Raw genomic sequence first — 14258 nt, 5'->3', positions numbered from 1 at the left:
GATTTGGACCTTTTAGGCTAAACGACTGTTCCAGTCGTTCCAGGTATCTTCTCTTCCTCAGCTCAGTTGTTTAAAATATATTACTAGATCACAGACATTTAAAATTGGAAAGAAACTGAGGAATCACTAATGCACACCTTTCATACACAGATGAGGAAATAGGCTCACGGTCAAGCAGGAGAGCAAAGGCTAGGAATCGAAGATTGTGACCTACAGTTCCAGTGTTCTTATAGACATGCTCAAGCAGCTGATCTGCGGTCTCTGCTAAAAGTGACGGCGCTCTGAGAGACTCAGTCCACTGACCACTGAGTAGTAATGTGTATTATGTGTCATCTAGACTAGTGAACACCCACTCCAGTGTTCTTGCCTGGAGAATCCCAAGGACGGAGGAGCCTGATGGGCTGCCATCTATGGGGTCGCACAGAGTCGGACACGACTGAAGCGACTTAGCAGCAGCGGCAGCAGACTAGTGAACATGAAACAAGTAAAACTGAATAAGCCTGCAAATCTTTGGTTGCTGTTGTTTAGTCGCTAAGTCGTGTCTGACCCTTTTGTGACCTCATGGACTGTAGCCCGCCAGACTCCTCTGGGATTTCCCAGGCAAGAATATTGGAGTGGGTTGCCATTTCCTTCTCCAGGGGATCTTCCCGACCTAGGGATCAAACCCAAATTTCCTGCTTCACCTGCACTGGCAGGCAACTTTTTTTTTTTAACCACTGAGCCAACTGGGAAGCCCAAATCTTTAAAGCTAAGTAAAGAGGTGTAAGTTCAAAGACCCCTGAACCTTGAGTAGTTAGGGAGGCAGCATGGAAAAGTGACTTGAGCTAGAATGAACTAAGATCCCGAAAGCTACTTGGTGAGGCCAATCAATCAATCAATAAACATACAAAATGTGCCTGAGACTAAGAAAGGTGAAGGAGTGCTACCTCAGTGATCCTTGAAGAGCTAACTATCCAAACCATAGGCTCTTGTCCTTGTCTTTGTGCTAAATCCCCGGAGAAAAATAAGGTGGTGCTCAGACAGAACACGTAGAAAGCTCACAGACCATCTTGTAGATCAAGTTCATGTAATGACATTTGACACCACCCAGTGGTAATCTTTTCTCACTAACGTAAAAAAATAGCAACTTCCCTGGTGGCTCAGACGGTAAAGCGTCTGTCTACAATGTGGGAGACCGGGGTTTGATCCCTGGGTTGGGAAGATCCCCTGGAGAAGGAAATGGCAATCCACTCCAGGACTACTGCCTGGAAAATCCCATGGACAGAGGAGCCTGGTAGGCTACAGCCCATGGGGTCGCAAAGAGTCAGACACGACTGAGCGACTTCACTTTCACTTTCACTTTACAAAGAAGACTACCCCAATCCATGAACAGAGAATGGAATAATACTGCAAATCAAATGAAAGCAGTTTGATTTTTTTCAGTTATCTACTTTGAAAAGTTCAGATCATTTTAAAGTTGTTTTCCTGGCCTCTTGTCTTCTTAGAAATGAAGAGCTTAGGTAATTTTTAAAAACCAAAGAAACTTTAAAAAAAATTCTCCTTTTCTCTAACTGTATAAATATACTGGCTTTAATATAAAATTGTATGTTAGAAAGAAGGGCCCATTTGTATATGCGTCAGGTTTTATGTTACGGGAAAAAGTGTCAGTATATCAGTGCTAAAAAAAAAGTGAAAGTAAATCAGGACTGTTTCTAGAAAAGCCTTCCAATTGTTCAAATATAATTATTTCATCTAAGAAAACCAACTGGAGTACAGGATCGGGCTCTGTCCCATAGCAATCCAAAACACAACCTCTTTTAATGTACATATAGAAAATATATGTGTTAACTACTTTGGAAAAAAAGCAAAATACTGGTTGTAGGATTTCTCAAATTACATTTTCTCCAAGGTGCATTCAGTAAGAGTACACGGGCTTCAGAGTCTCTCAGGCTGCTCTTACATCAATGATCGTCCTTGGGACCAGGCTGGAGGACTTGTGCATTCCATTGGAAAGGTGTAAGGCACCTGCTGCTACAAAGGGGAATTAATGAAGGAGAAGCCATGCTTGCCACTTAAGAGAATTATTTAAAATTTGATTATTTGGGTAACAAAGACCAAGGTTGTACCTTGATTTTTCATTTCTGAAAGTCACACTTTAAGTCAAAAATTTCTGTTCTGCAAAACTCCATATATAAATTCTCCATGTAGAGTTTATATCATGGTATCTCGTCAAAAGGAAGAGAAAAAAACAGTTCTTCATAGGAATCTCTCTCTCTCTTTTTTTTGTTATCTTAAATGTCAATGATCACAAAAACTTCTGGCTTCTCTTCATTATAGACCTGCATTGCTGAGTACGTTATTGCTTTGACTTCAGTTCCCTAAAGTTGGGGTTAAAAAAAAAAGACATTGAAATCAGAACCATTAACTCTAGTAACAACTGGCAGAAAGTCAAACTTTCAATGTTACTCTAAAACACTCATATGAAACAATCAGTTATCAAATGAGTATAGTATTATCCACTGAACCAGTAAAAATGAGAGACAAATGTGCACAAGAAGAAGCACTGACTTGACTTAGGAGATGGAGCATACTACAGTCCTGGCTTGTTTGCACCTGGACCAGAAGCTGTCTGACCCCTCTGGGCACCAGCCTTTACATTTACCAAATGGGTTGACTCCAAGAACACAAAGCTTTTTTATTGTTTGGGTCAGGGCTCCTTCTTAAGGCTTCCTCTTCTGTACTGTCTAGCCTGGGCCCTGGGAACTCAGCCTATTCCCTTCTCTGAATAGCAGCCATCCTACAGACAAATGCCTACTGTTATCCAATATCTCTATTTAGACATCTAATAGGCATCTCAAACATAATACATTCAAAAGAAAATGCTACTGTAATTTATATTATAAAAATATCTTGTTTTCAATCCACATGCTCCACCTCTACTGGTTTCTGTTCTTAAGTTTCTCTGCCCCGAGGCTCTCTCACGAAGCTTCATTTTATTACACTGAAGAAATGCTGCTGCAGCTGCTGGAAGCTACTACAGGATTTCTCAGTCAACTCCAATGAATTTAAGTCTTCTTGGCCTAAACACAGGGGTCAGCAAACTACAAATTAAAGGTCAAATTGGCCTCCCACCTATTTTTGTACAGCTCCACACATAAATGTAAGCCCCAATTGTAAGAATAGCTTTTATATTTCTAAATGGTAGTCGGGGGAGGGGAGTGAAAAAAAAACACTTTACTGGAACACATTCACATTCATTCATTTAGGTGTTGTCCACGGCAGTTTAGTGCTATATATGAGTAGAATAGTTGCTCTTCTGTCGTTATCAGTCCACAAAGCACAAAACATTAGGGAAAAACAGCCTACCCCTATTCAAACAGATCTGACTAGTACACAGTGAAGCCAAATACACTGGCAAATACTGAATCTGGAGAAGCACAAAAGAGAACACCTTTTCTTAGGCTTTCTAGTATCCAAAACACTGGATGTTTAGAGAACATCCAATCCAACATCTTCATTACAGGGAAAGATATGAAAGCTCAGAAAGGGAAAGGGACTCTTCAGCCCCAAAACACTCTGTAACAAACCTGACCCTATAGCCCAAGGCAGACTCCTAATCTTCCAAATCAGAAATTCCAGGGTTTTAACATAACATGTCCAGACAGGTCATATTAGTCTGGGAAAAATTTAGGAGTTTATACCAACTTATGAGAACTAGTAAGTTAACTGTAACATATACTGACTTTTTTATGGTAAGTTAAATGAAATATTTTTAATGGCTGGATTTTAAAACATACCTGAGGGTGCTTGGACAATGAGAATTCTTCTCCCCACCTTGAGAAGAAAGAGTAAAACATGATTAACATTTCCAGGATTTAACATTTATTCTCTCTTTCTACATTTTAAGATAAACCTTATAAATGTGGTTAAGATACAGACTTCCCAGGTGGCTCAGTGTTAAAGAAACCGGCTGCCAATGCAGGTGATACAGGAGATGTGGGCTTGATCCCTGGGTCAGGAAGATCCCTGGAGGACAAAATGGCAACCCATCCCAGTAATTTTACAAGGAAAATTCCATGGATAGAGGAGCCTGGCAGGCTGCAGACCATGGGATCACAAAGAATCGGACACAACTGAGCACACACGCATAAGATACTAGAAAGCCTAAACGGATGAAGGGAGAAGGGAGCCATCAATTTCAGTTTGATGGTCAGCAGATATAGCTACTGAATTTGTACGATATCCTTTTCAACAAGGTTGATCATGTCATAGTACAGTGTACATAGGTAGACTCTCAATAACATTGTTTAATGAATACTGGTTCATAATAGAGGAGCATATTCAAAATTTTCACTGTACTCAGGGCTATAGAACTGATTAAATAATCTCTTCCATTGGAGAAAGCAGGTCTGAGCACCATAAAGGCAAAATACAAGATTCCATAATACGATCTGAACTTAAGTTTGTATTTTATGACTTTTCAAAAAATGGCCATGGTATGTACCTGGTAGGCCCTAGAAGGGTACTCAGTCTCCTAGAACTTGAGATGAGTATCCTCTCTCCCTTCAACACTAAAGTAGCTGAAGTTCACAGTAGTAAAAGCAGTAGCAGTATCAGAAAGAGCATAGTTTTAAAACTCTGTTCAACTATTTATTAGTTAATTACCCTTGGACAACTCTGTTTACTTATTCATTAAAAAAAAAAGGAGTAGGAGATAATAAAAGCTCTCACTTTACAAAAGAAACGTAAACAATTCAACATAAAATGGAAAAGATAAGTTTTATATAAAAGTAACCTAAAAGATCATTAGATGACTGAAGAAACTTGGAGAACACTAAATCCAATCAAAGTGCCCTAATCAAGTGTTTGCAAACTCAGGAAGGAAAAGTATAAGTTGTTAATAGAAGGAACTGGTTTGAATGGAGTCTAGGTGTAAGGATCTATAAGAAAGGCTACATCAGCATTTCTCATCACCAAGCGAGGTTGTATGCAAATATCTGCACCATCCATCAATGATATATTTTTTGTGTCTTGAAAATCAAAAAATTGGGAATTCTGTTTACCAATCCAAATCACCTGTGTCCTGACAAGTTTCTGGTCCTCCAAAGCTGAGGTGAACCCTTGCTCCTAGGTGGCTCACCAAGCTTAACCTGCAAAGCCCTACAGGGATGCAACTGGTCTCCTGATTTAATGTTTCTATTTGTCTTCCTGCTCACTGAGTACACTGAAGACTGTAAGTTAACATTTTACATGACCTGTAACTTAAAAGGTTTTCAAAACTTACCCAATTGACCGTATTTTGAAATTTCTTTGGTCGATATTAAGTACTTTGACTTCCTAAAGAAGAAAAAAGTTTTCTTTTAATTTTAATAGAAGTTCATAATAGACCAGCTATTAAAACATGTCAAGGTTATCACTTTTCCAAGATAATAGCATACAACTTCTCTGAAGCAAAGAAAATTAAAATGTTAACAACAAACTATGTATTTTAAGAAAATAAGGCTTTTTCTTACCCATTCAAGGGAGGTATTCTTGAAAATGTACAATTTATAAGTCATGAGACTTTTTCTGTAAGATACATAGTGGAGGATGACCTAGGATTTCAATCATTCTGGGGTTTTTTCAGCTTTATGGATTTAGAGGTGATAAAACTTCCCGCCTATTTTTATATAATATTATAGGTTCTTGAACTCTGTAGGACAAATGACCCAGTTAGAAGAATATATGTAGTGGAGCTGGTAAGGGAGTAAATGGAGGAATTATGGAGCAAGGAAGGCCAGGTGTGTTAGAAACAATACGGTTGCAGAGGTGTTCCCTTCTGGAGGCTGATGGCAAAAAGTAACCTCCATTTGGCTTTTCCCTTTTCACATTAAGGAAACCAAAAGCACCATTTTATTTTTTTTCTGGCTGTACTGCACAGCTTGCAGGATCTCAGTTCCCCAGCTAGGGGGCCATCAGCAGTGAGAGTCCTAACCAGCGGACCACCAGGGAATTCCCTAAAAGCACCAGTGGCTCAGGGGTAAAGAATAGCCTGCAATGCAGGAGACAGGTTTGATCCCTGGGTCAGGAAGATCCCCTGAAAAAGGAAATGGCAACCCACTCCAGTACTCTTGCCTGGGAAATTCCATGGACAGAAGAGCCTGGTAGGCTACTTTTTCAAGAAAAAAGTCAAACACCACTGAACAATTAAACAACAATAACAACATAGCAGACCTGCTAAATATCAAATGGGGCAAAAGGAACGCATGGACGAACATTTAAAAAGCTCAAACTTGAGAGACATAAAACATGCCGACAGAGAAGACAGTATGTGCATTCTTCTGACTCAAGATACACTGAGTGGCAAGTGTATGAGATCTAAATGCAAGATGCACATACACAGGCAAACTCCAGTTAACCTAGAGCCTATGGTCACCATAATTTCTGCACGTCATCATCTTACGTATCTGAATGGTTTCATTTTACATCATATATTCTATTTTAAATAGAATGTTCTGTTTTAAATCACTAGTTTTATTCTAAAATATGGACTCAAAATCCATTTGTTCAGTAGAAAAGAAAAACTTGCTTACCCGGGGTATGAAGAATTCATCAGCACTGAATTTATAAAGCCACTCATCCAGAAAGTGAAACAGAAGAGACTGTAAGTCATCGCCTACACAGGGTCAGAAAGAACCATAAAGAACGGTGTTTAATAATTCTCATCTCTGAAAACTTGTTTGAATTTTACAGTGCAATAAATTTCTTAGGCTCCTTGAAAGAACAAGCTCATAATCAACTTTGTTGTACCTCTTGTAAGTGTATACTGAAATTATATAGCATCTGAACACTTGTATAACAATTTCTTCCTTGTGAACAAATTGATTACCTTGGGTTTCTACTTCTATTGTTTGCAGGGGCTCCACAGTCCCAGTATCTGTCATGTAACCAAACATGGCCATTGCACATTGTTCAAAAGCTTCCTCCAGAGTGTCTCCCCAAGCATGTAACCTAAAGAAAGGCATTCGTGCCTTGTGTAATATGATTCACTGCAAGACAGAAAACTCGACAGCAAAGTCAAAGTAACATCAACACTGTAAATGCAAAAGCAAAGGCCTCAATCAATTTAATGACACTGAAACCAGGTGCTTTTGAACCATCATTTTCATGTTCTAAAGAAACCAAAACAGAGGAGAAAAATTAAAACTAGGGACTGCAAGATTAAAAGATTAGTCTTCCTGTGTTAAGCACATGATTTCAAAGGCACAAACTCCAGCTCTACTCACTGGACGTCGGCTGTATGATCCAAATCTGAGGGAGAGAGGAGAAAACAATAATAAGTAACTGGACTTGACTTGCAAATCACAAGAAAATGACTCTAGATTATTATTAAGAACATCGTTCTTGAAGAACAAGAAAATGTAGGTTGACCATCCACCTTTCACTAACAATTTACACAAAAGTTGTTACTGTTAAGGTTTATTTTTTAAAATTTCTTCTAAAAAGTAAATAAATAAATAAAAATTTCTAAGCATTTATAGTTACTATTCAATTAATATTAAATGAATGAACTAATATTAAGTAACAGAATAGTTATATAACATTAGCATATTGATGATACAGGGTTATTTCTTTTAAAGCCAAGATTTATATTTAAATGAATGATGAGAATTCCCTGGCAGTCCAGTAGTTATTAGGCCTCCACACACAGGTTCAGTCTCTGGTTGAGGCACTAAGATCACACATGCCCTGCAGCGAGGTCAGAAAACCTAAAAACTAACTAAATAAATAAATGAATGATAGTTTCTGGAAGGCAGCAAGGCCATGGTCTTCTAGGTGATCCCAAAAGTGTGTACTACAGTACACACACTTTTTGTGTGTGTGTGCCCAGTCATGTCAGACTCTGCAATCCCATGGACTGTAGCCTACCAGGCTCCTCTGTCCATGGAACTTTCCAGGCAAGAATACTGGAGTGGGTTGGCATTTCCTACTTCACTAATACAACATCGTTTTTCAATAAACAAATGCCTTTCCTGCTATTAGTTACATTCCCCAACAAAACAAATCAATATCTTTCCTAATATCTACTTGTGTGTGTGTTAGTCCTCAGTCATGTCTGACTCTTTCAGTTCAGTTCAGTCGCTCAGTCTTGTCCAATTCTTTGCGACCCCATGAACCGCAGCACGCCAGGCCTCCCTGTCTATTACCAGCTCCCGGAGTTTACTCGAACCCATGTCCATTGAGTCGGTGATACCATCCAACTATCTCATCCTCTGTCGTCCCCTTCTCCTCCTGCCCTCAATCTTTCTCAGCATCAGGGTCTTTTCAAATGAGTCAGCTCTTCGCATGAGGTGGCCAAAGTATTGGAGTTTCAGCTTCAGCATCAGTCCTTCCAATGAACACCCAGGACTGATCTCCTTTAGGATGGACTGGTTTCATCTTCTTGCAGTCCAAGGCACTCTCAAGAGTATTCTCCAGCACCACAGCTCAAAAGCATCAATTCTTCAGTGCTCAGCCCTCTTTATAGTTCAACTCTCACATCCATACATGACCACAGGAAAAACCATAGCCTTGACTAGACGGACCTTTGTTGGCAAAATAATGTCTCTGCCTTTTAATATGCTGTCTAGGTTGGTCATAACTTTCCTTCCAAGGAGCAAGTGTCTTTTAATTTCATGGCTGCAATCACCATCTCCAGTGATTTTTGGAGCCCAAAAAAATAAAGTCAGCTATTGTTTCCATTGTTTCCCCATCTATTTCCCATGAAGTGATGGGACTGGATGCCATGATTTTAGTCTGACTCTGCAACCCCATAAACTGTAGCCTGCCAGGCTCCTCTGTTCATGAATGGCCAAAATTCTAGAAACTACGTCATCAAAGATATAAAATTCCAGATTTCCCGGTCTCACCTTTTCATGAACAGCTAGCCAAATCCCAGAAAAAACAGGCTTTTATTTTTAACAAGAGTCAAGTTTTATATTTGTTACTTTCTTGCATTTGAAGGAATCCTCATGATATCCTTGGTCAGTTAAATAGTTTTAAAAAGTAAACTCCACAGTATGTATCACAAGCTTTTTCCTGATAGTCTCACAGCAACACCAGGAAGTAACAACTGCAGCTGTGTAATCTATGGATCTGTTGTTTAATATTTCAGAGCCTATTCTTCACTCTTAACCCTGACTCCCATCTATTCCTCCTACTTAAGATCATAGGATATTTAAGCTATAATGAAACCTCAGAGATCATGTAACAGAAATCCTCCAATTACAAGAAGAAACCTGAAATCCTGAGAGACTGTATAACTTGTTTAGGACCATACTGCTGATGAGAGTTGGGACTAGAACTGAGATTTTCTGACTCCCAGTTTAGTGCCCTTTACATCATAACACATCTTCTTCTGGTAACACTCAGGGTTTAAGCTCACCTCTGATTTACTCAAAATACTACTGAGGCCTCAGTACATTTTAGACACTAATGGGGTCAATGACCAGCAGAGATGACAAACAAGTTAAAGGAAAGCAACACATTTTAATGCTAGAGAAATGAAAGCATGTGGCCACAAAAGGACATGGCAGAATGTTCACAGCAACTTTACTCCTCCAAATTAAAAACCCAATGTTTGTGAAGAGAATGAATAAATAAACTGAGGGTTACTATGCCACACTGCTCAGCAATGAGACAGCATGAACTAGTGATACTGCATCAACAAGAGTCTCAAAAACATCAAGTGAAAGCTGTAGAACTCTCACACACATATCTCCATCCAAACCCCCTGCACTAAGAGACCTGACCAACTTTAGCGAGGTTTCTAGCAGCTTACGCCTGTGTACCTAGGATCATCATGGCCCCACCGTTACAATGCCTGCCTGAGAAAGCTATACACTGTAGGAGAATTTATCGTTTGTTCCGAGACAACCCCTGACAATAGGTCCTTGACCTCCTTTTCTCAGAGCATTCACTAAAAAGGGCTTACGACTGTGATACTTATCTCTTACAACTCAGAAGTATCTCTCCCATTCCTCTGAAATGTAATCATCAGGAAGAACTTCCAGGCTCCGTGGGAGAGAATTCTAACTTGGTAACTGCCAGCTAGCAAACACTGCTGCTCCAATGACATTTACACTGACCACGCTTTTGTAACTTTTCATTTCTAGTCTCTACTGAAACCCCTGCTCTCCCCTATCTCTCATTCTTCTTTTAAAAAGTCCATTCTCCTCTGCACAAATCCAAAGGGATCTCAGCTCTTTCCCCTGCTGTCCATAATTACTGAATAAAGTCCACTCACCACTTTAATGTCTAACATTTATCAGTGATACTCAGTGAAGACGCCAGATATAAAAGAATGAGTACTATGTGATTCCATTTATACAAAACTCTAAAACAAACAAAAGTAAACTATGGTAAATGAAATCACAGGGTATGAGGAAAGAGGCACACTCATACAATGCTAGTGTGAGTATAAATTGGTGACACTTCAACAGACAGTGAGTTCGCAATAATTACTGAAGTTTAAAATGCAGGTATCAAAAAGAGTATATATAACTGAATCACTTGACTGTACAGCAGAAATTAACCAACACTGTACATCACCTAGGGGCTTTCCACCTGGTACACTGGTAAAGAATCTATCTGCCAGTGCAGGAGACCCAAGAAATGTGGGTTTGATCCCTGGGTCAGGAAGGTCCCCTGGAGGAGGAAATGGTAACCCACTCCAGTATTCTTGCCTGGAGAATCCCATGGACAGAGGAGCCTAGTGGGCTACATTCCATGGTGTTACAGAATCAAACATGATTCAGCAACTGAGCAAAGCACACACAGTACATCAACTATACTCCAATTTTTAAAAATACTGATAAAATGCAGATACCCTTTACCAAAGTAATGTAACTTTTGGAAATTTATTCTACAGATGCACATGTGCCAAACAATGGATGTACGGGTATTCACTGCTGCATTATTTCTAATAGCAAACGAGTACAAATGTAAATGTCCACCAACTAGAAATTGAGTAAATTAAAGTACATTTTTGCATGTACACATATGAAAATGTTATGACTGGCTGATCTAGAAAGCAAGACCAAGGGGCCCGGGATTAGAGCTGACTTTTCACTGCATACCTGTCATACTTTTTGAATTCTGAATCAAAAGAGAAAAGTGATGGGAATACCAGACCACCTTACCTGCCTCCTGAGAAATCTGTATGGAGGTCAAGAAGCAATGGTTAGAATCAGACATGGAACAACAGACTGGTTCAAAATTGGGAGAGGAGTACTTCAAGGCTATACACTGTCACCCTGCTTATTTAACTTATATGCAGAGTACATCATGAGAAATACCAGGCTGGATGAAGCACAAGCTGGAATTAAGATTGCTGGGAGAACTATCAATAACCTCAGACACCACCCTATGGCAGAAAGAGAAGAGGAACTAAAGAGCCTCTTGAGGAAAGTGAAAGAGTGAAAAAGTTGGCTTAAAACTCAACATTCAAAAAACAAAGATCACAGCACCCTATCCCATCTCTTCATGGCAACTAGATGGGGAAACAATGGAAACAATGACAGACTTTATTTTCTTGGGCTCCAAAATTACTGCAGATGGTGACTACAGCCACGAAATTAAAAGACACTTCCTCCTTGGAAGAAAAGCTATGACAAACCTAGACAGCTTATTAAAAAGCAGAGACGTTACTTTGCCAACAAAGGTCCGTCTACTAAGGCTATGGTTTTTCCAGTGGTCATATATGGATGTGAGCTGAACTATAAAGAAAGCTGAGCATCAAAGAATTGATGCTTTTGAACTGTGGTGTTGGAGAAGACTCTTGAGAGTCCCTTGGACTGCAAGGAGATCCAACCAGTCAATCCTTAAGGAAATCAGTCCTGAATGTTCATTGGAAGGGCTGATGCTGAAACTCCAATACTTTGACTAAACTGACTCATTTGAAAAGATCCTGATGCTAGGAAAGATTGAAGGCAGGAGGAGAAGGGGATGACAGAGGATGAGATGGTTGGATGGCATTACCAACTTGATTGACATGAGTTTGACCAAGTTCTGGGAGCTGGTGATGGACAGGGAAGCCTGGTGTGCTGCAGTCCATGAGGCTGCAGAGTTGGAACTGAGTGAGTGACTGAATTGATTGAAGAGAAAAATGAGCTAGGGAGACATGCAGGGTCTAGAAAGTACACAGCCTAGTATGCTATGATAAATAGTTGTACTCTATACAGAGGACTTTCCCAGGTGGCTCAGTGATAATAAGAGAATCTGCCTGCCAAGCAGGAGACGGTTTTCCAAGACCCGGGATGGAAAGATCCCCTGGAGAAGGAAATGTCAACCCACTCCAGTATTTTCCCTTGGGAAACCCACGGACAAAGGAGCCTGATGGGCTCTAGTCCATGGGGTCAAAAAAGTTGGACAGGACTTAGCAACTAAACACCAGCATACAGAGAACAATGTGAAATTAATTAAAGAACTTTAGAGGGGAAATAAGAGCCAAATTTGTGCTCCCAAACCACATCCACCTTTAGCGCTAACAATTTAACGTTTATATAGACTAACTTTAGAATCTGCACTATATTTTCACATTTATTATTATCTCATTTTGCCCTCACAGGAAGGAACAGAATGCAAAAAGAGGTTATGTGATTTGCCTAAAGTCACTAAGCTACAAATGGCAAACCAGGTCCTTTTACTAACACAGGATACAAGTAAGACATTAGTAGTCCTCTACTTATAACTTTCTTATCCTCCACCCTAGCCACATTCTAACTACAGGACTGTTGGAGATAGATGGGGATGGGGGTGGTTACACAAAACACTTGAAAACATGGCTCTCTTCACAATGAATACACCAGTAAAACTCCCTCAAAGGTCTGTGTAGACAAAGCTATAGCTTTTCCAGCAGTCTTGTATGGATGTGGGACTTCCCTGCTGGCTCAGACGGTAAAGAACCCGCCTGCAATGTGGGAGACCTGGGTTTGATCTGGGATGGGAAGATCCCCTGGAGGAGGGCATGGCAACCCAGTCCAGAATTCTTGCCTGGAGAATCCCCATGGACAGAGGAGCGCGATGGGCCACAGTCCATAGGGTTGCAAAGGGTCGACAGGACTGAGCGACTATGCACACACACGGACTGATGTGAGCGCTGGACCATAAAGGCTGAGCGCGGGACAATTGATGCTTTTGAATTGTGGTGCTGGAACAGGTCTTGGGAGTCCTTTGGCCTGCAAGGAGATCAAACCAGTCAATTCTAAACGACATTAACCCTGAATATTCATTGGAAGGACTATAGTTGGAAGCTGAAGTTCCAATACTTTGGCCACTTGGTGCAAACAGCCAACCCACTGAAAAACACCCTGATGCTTCCTGCTGGCTCAGCTGGTAAAGAATCCACCTGCATTGAGGGAGACCTGGGTTTCATCCTTGGGTTCTGAAGATTTCCTGGAGAAGTGAAAGGCTACCCACTCCAGTATTCTGGCCAGGAGAACTTCATGGACTATATAATCCATGGGGTTCCAACAGTCCGACACGACTGAGCGACTTTCACTGATGATGGGAAAATTGAAGGCAAAAGGAAATCGGGGCAGGAGGTCAAAGGATTAGATTGTTCCATAGCATCACCGACTGAATGGACATAAATTTGAACAAATTCCAGGAGATGGGGCGGGGGAGGGGGCTGGCGAACAGCAGTCCCTGAGGTAGCAGAATCTGACAGGACTCAGCAACTAAACAACAAAAATTCCCATAAGATAAATGTGACTAGTATATACAGGGAGAGTTCAAGATATTGTATATGGGGGAGCCCAGGTTTCCCGACTCTCAGACCAGGTGTCTTTATTCTTCAGCGTTTCAGCTTTCCCGGGATTAGTTCAGAAGAGCATTCACACAGGGCGAAAACGGGAATGCCTGAACCACCCTATGGCGCAAAGTGGAAGAGGAAGCCAGAGCCCTCCCGCAAGGAGAGAAGTGAGCCACCTACTCACACTCGTACTTCCGACTGACTGGAGGATACTTGGCCTTGATCGCCTTCTGCTCCTCAGTCAAATTGTAATCTCTTACATCTTCCCCTTCCTGCGCCATGATTGCGGGTTCGGACCCAAACTCAACTTCCGCCCTTCATCAGCCGGACTTCAGCCCGGACTTTCAACATCCGCCCAAGACTCCGCCCCTAGACAGATACCCTTAAAGGGCTAGGACACCATCCTCGAGGCCTTAATCCCCTAAACCTTAATCCTTAAAACTTCCGTTCTAGGTCTCGCCGCTTGGAGTTCTTTAAAAGCCCAAGGACCCATTTTCTGGACGTGCTT

The 14258-nt window shown here is 40.8% G+C and overlaps 1 protein-coding gene across 3 annotated transcripts; it reads right to left on the bottom strand.

The window, feature by feature from the left end:
• Nucleotides 1-1578: 1578 nt before the first annotated feature.
• Nucleotides 1579-14088, bottom strand: ZBTB8OS (zinc finger and BTB domain containing 8 opposite strand). 3 transcript variants are annotated; one of them, XR_011144652.1, is made up of 8 exons: nt 13935-14057; nt 7245-7269; nt 6848-6969; nt 6552-6634; nt 5264-5316; nt 3777-3813; nt 2106-2357; nt 1579-2010 (listed from the first exon to the last, which is right to left on the bottom strand). XR_011144652.1 is itself a non-coding variant. In XM_068967793.1 (7 exons), exons 1-7 carry the CDS (start codon nt 14029-14031, stop codon nt 2271-2273), a joined length of 504 nt encoding a protein of 167 aa, XP_068823894.1. In that variant the 5' UTR covers nt 14032-14088; the 3' UTR covers nt 1579-2270. The 3 variants fall into 3 exon arrangements, 1 of the variants encoding a protein (XP_068823894.1); XR_011144653.1 differs by having other exon boundaries at nt 1579-2007; XM_068967793.1 differs by having other exon boundaries at nt 1579-2357; nt 13935-14088.
• Nucleotides 14089-14258: the final 170 nt, after the last annotated feature.

The sequence above is a fragment of the Capricornis sumatraensis genome, chromosome 3, assembly GCF_032405125.1.
Source record: "Capricornis sumatraensis isolate serow.1 chromosome 3, serow.2, whole genome shotgun sequence".
NCBI lineage: Eukaryota > Metazoa > Chordata > Mammalia > Artiodactyla > Bovidae > Capricornis > Capricornis sumatraensis.
This window is presented reverse-complemented; position numbering and strand designations above follow the sequence as displayed.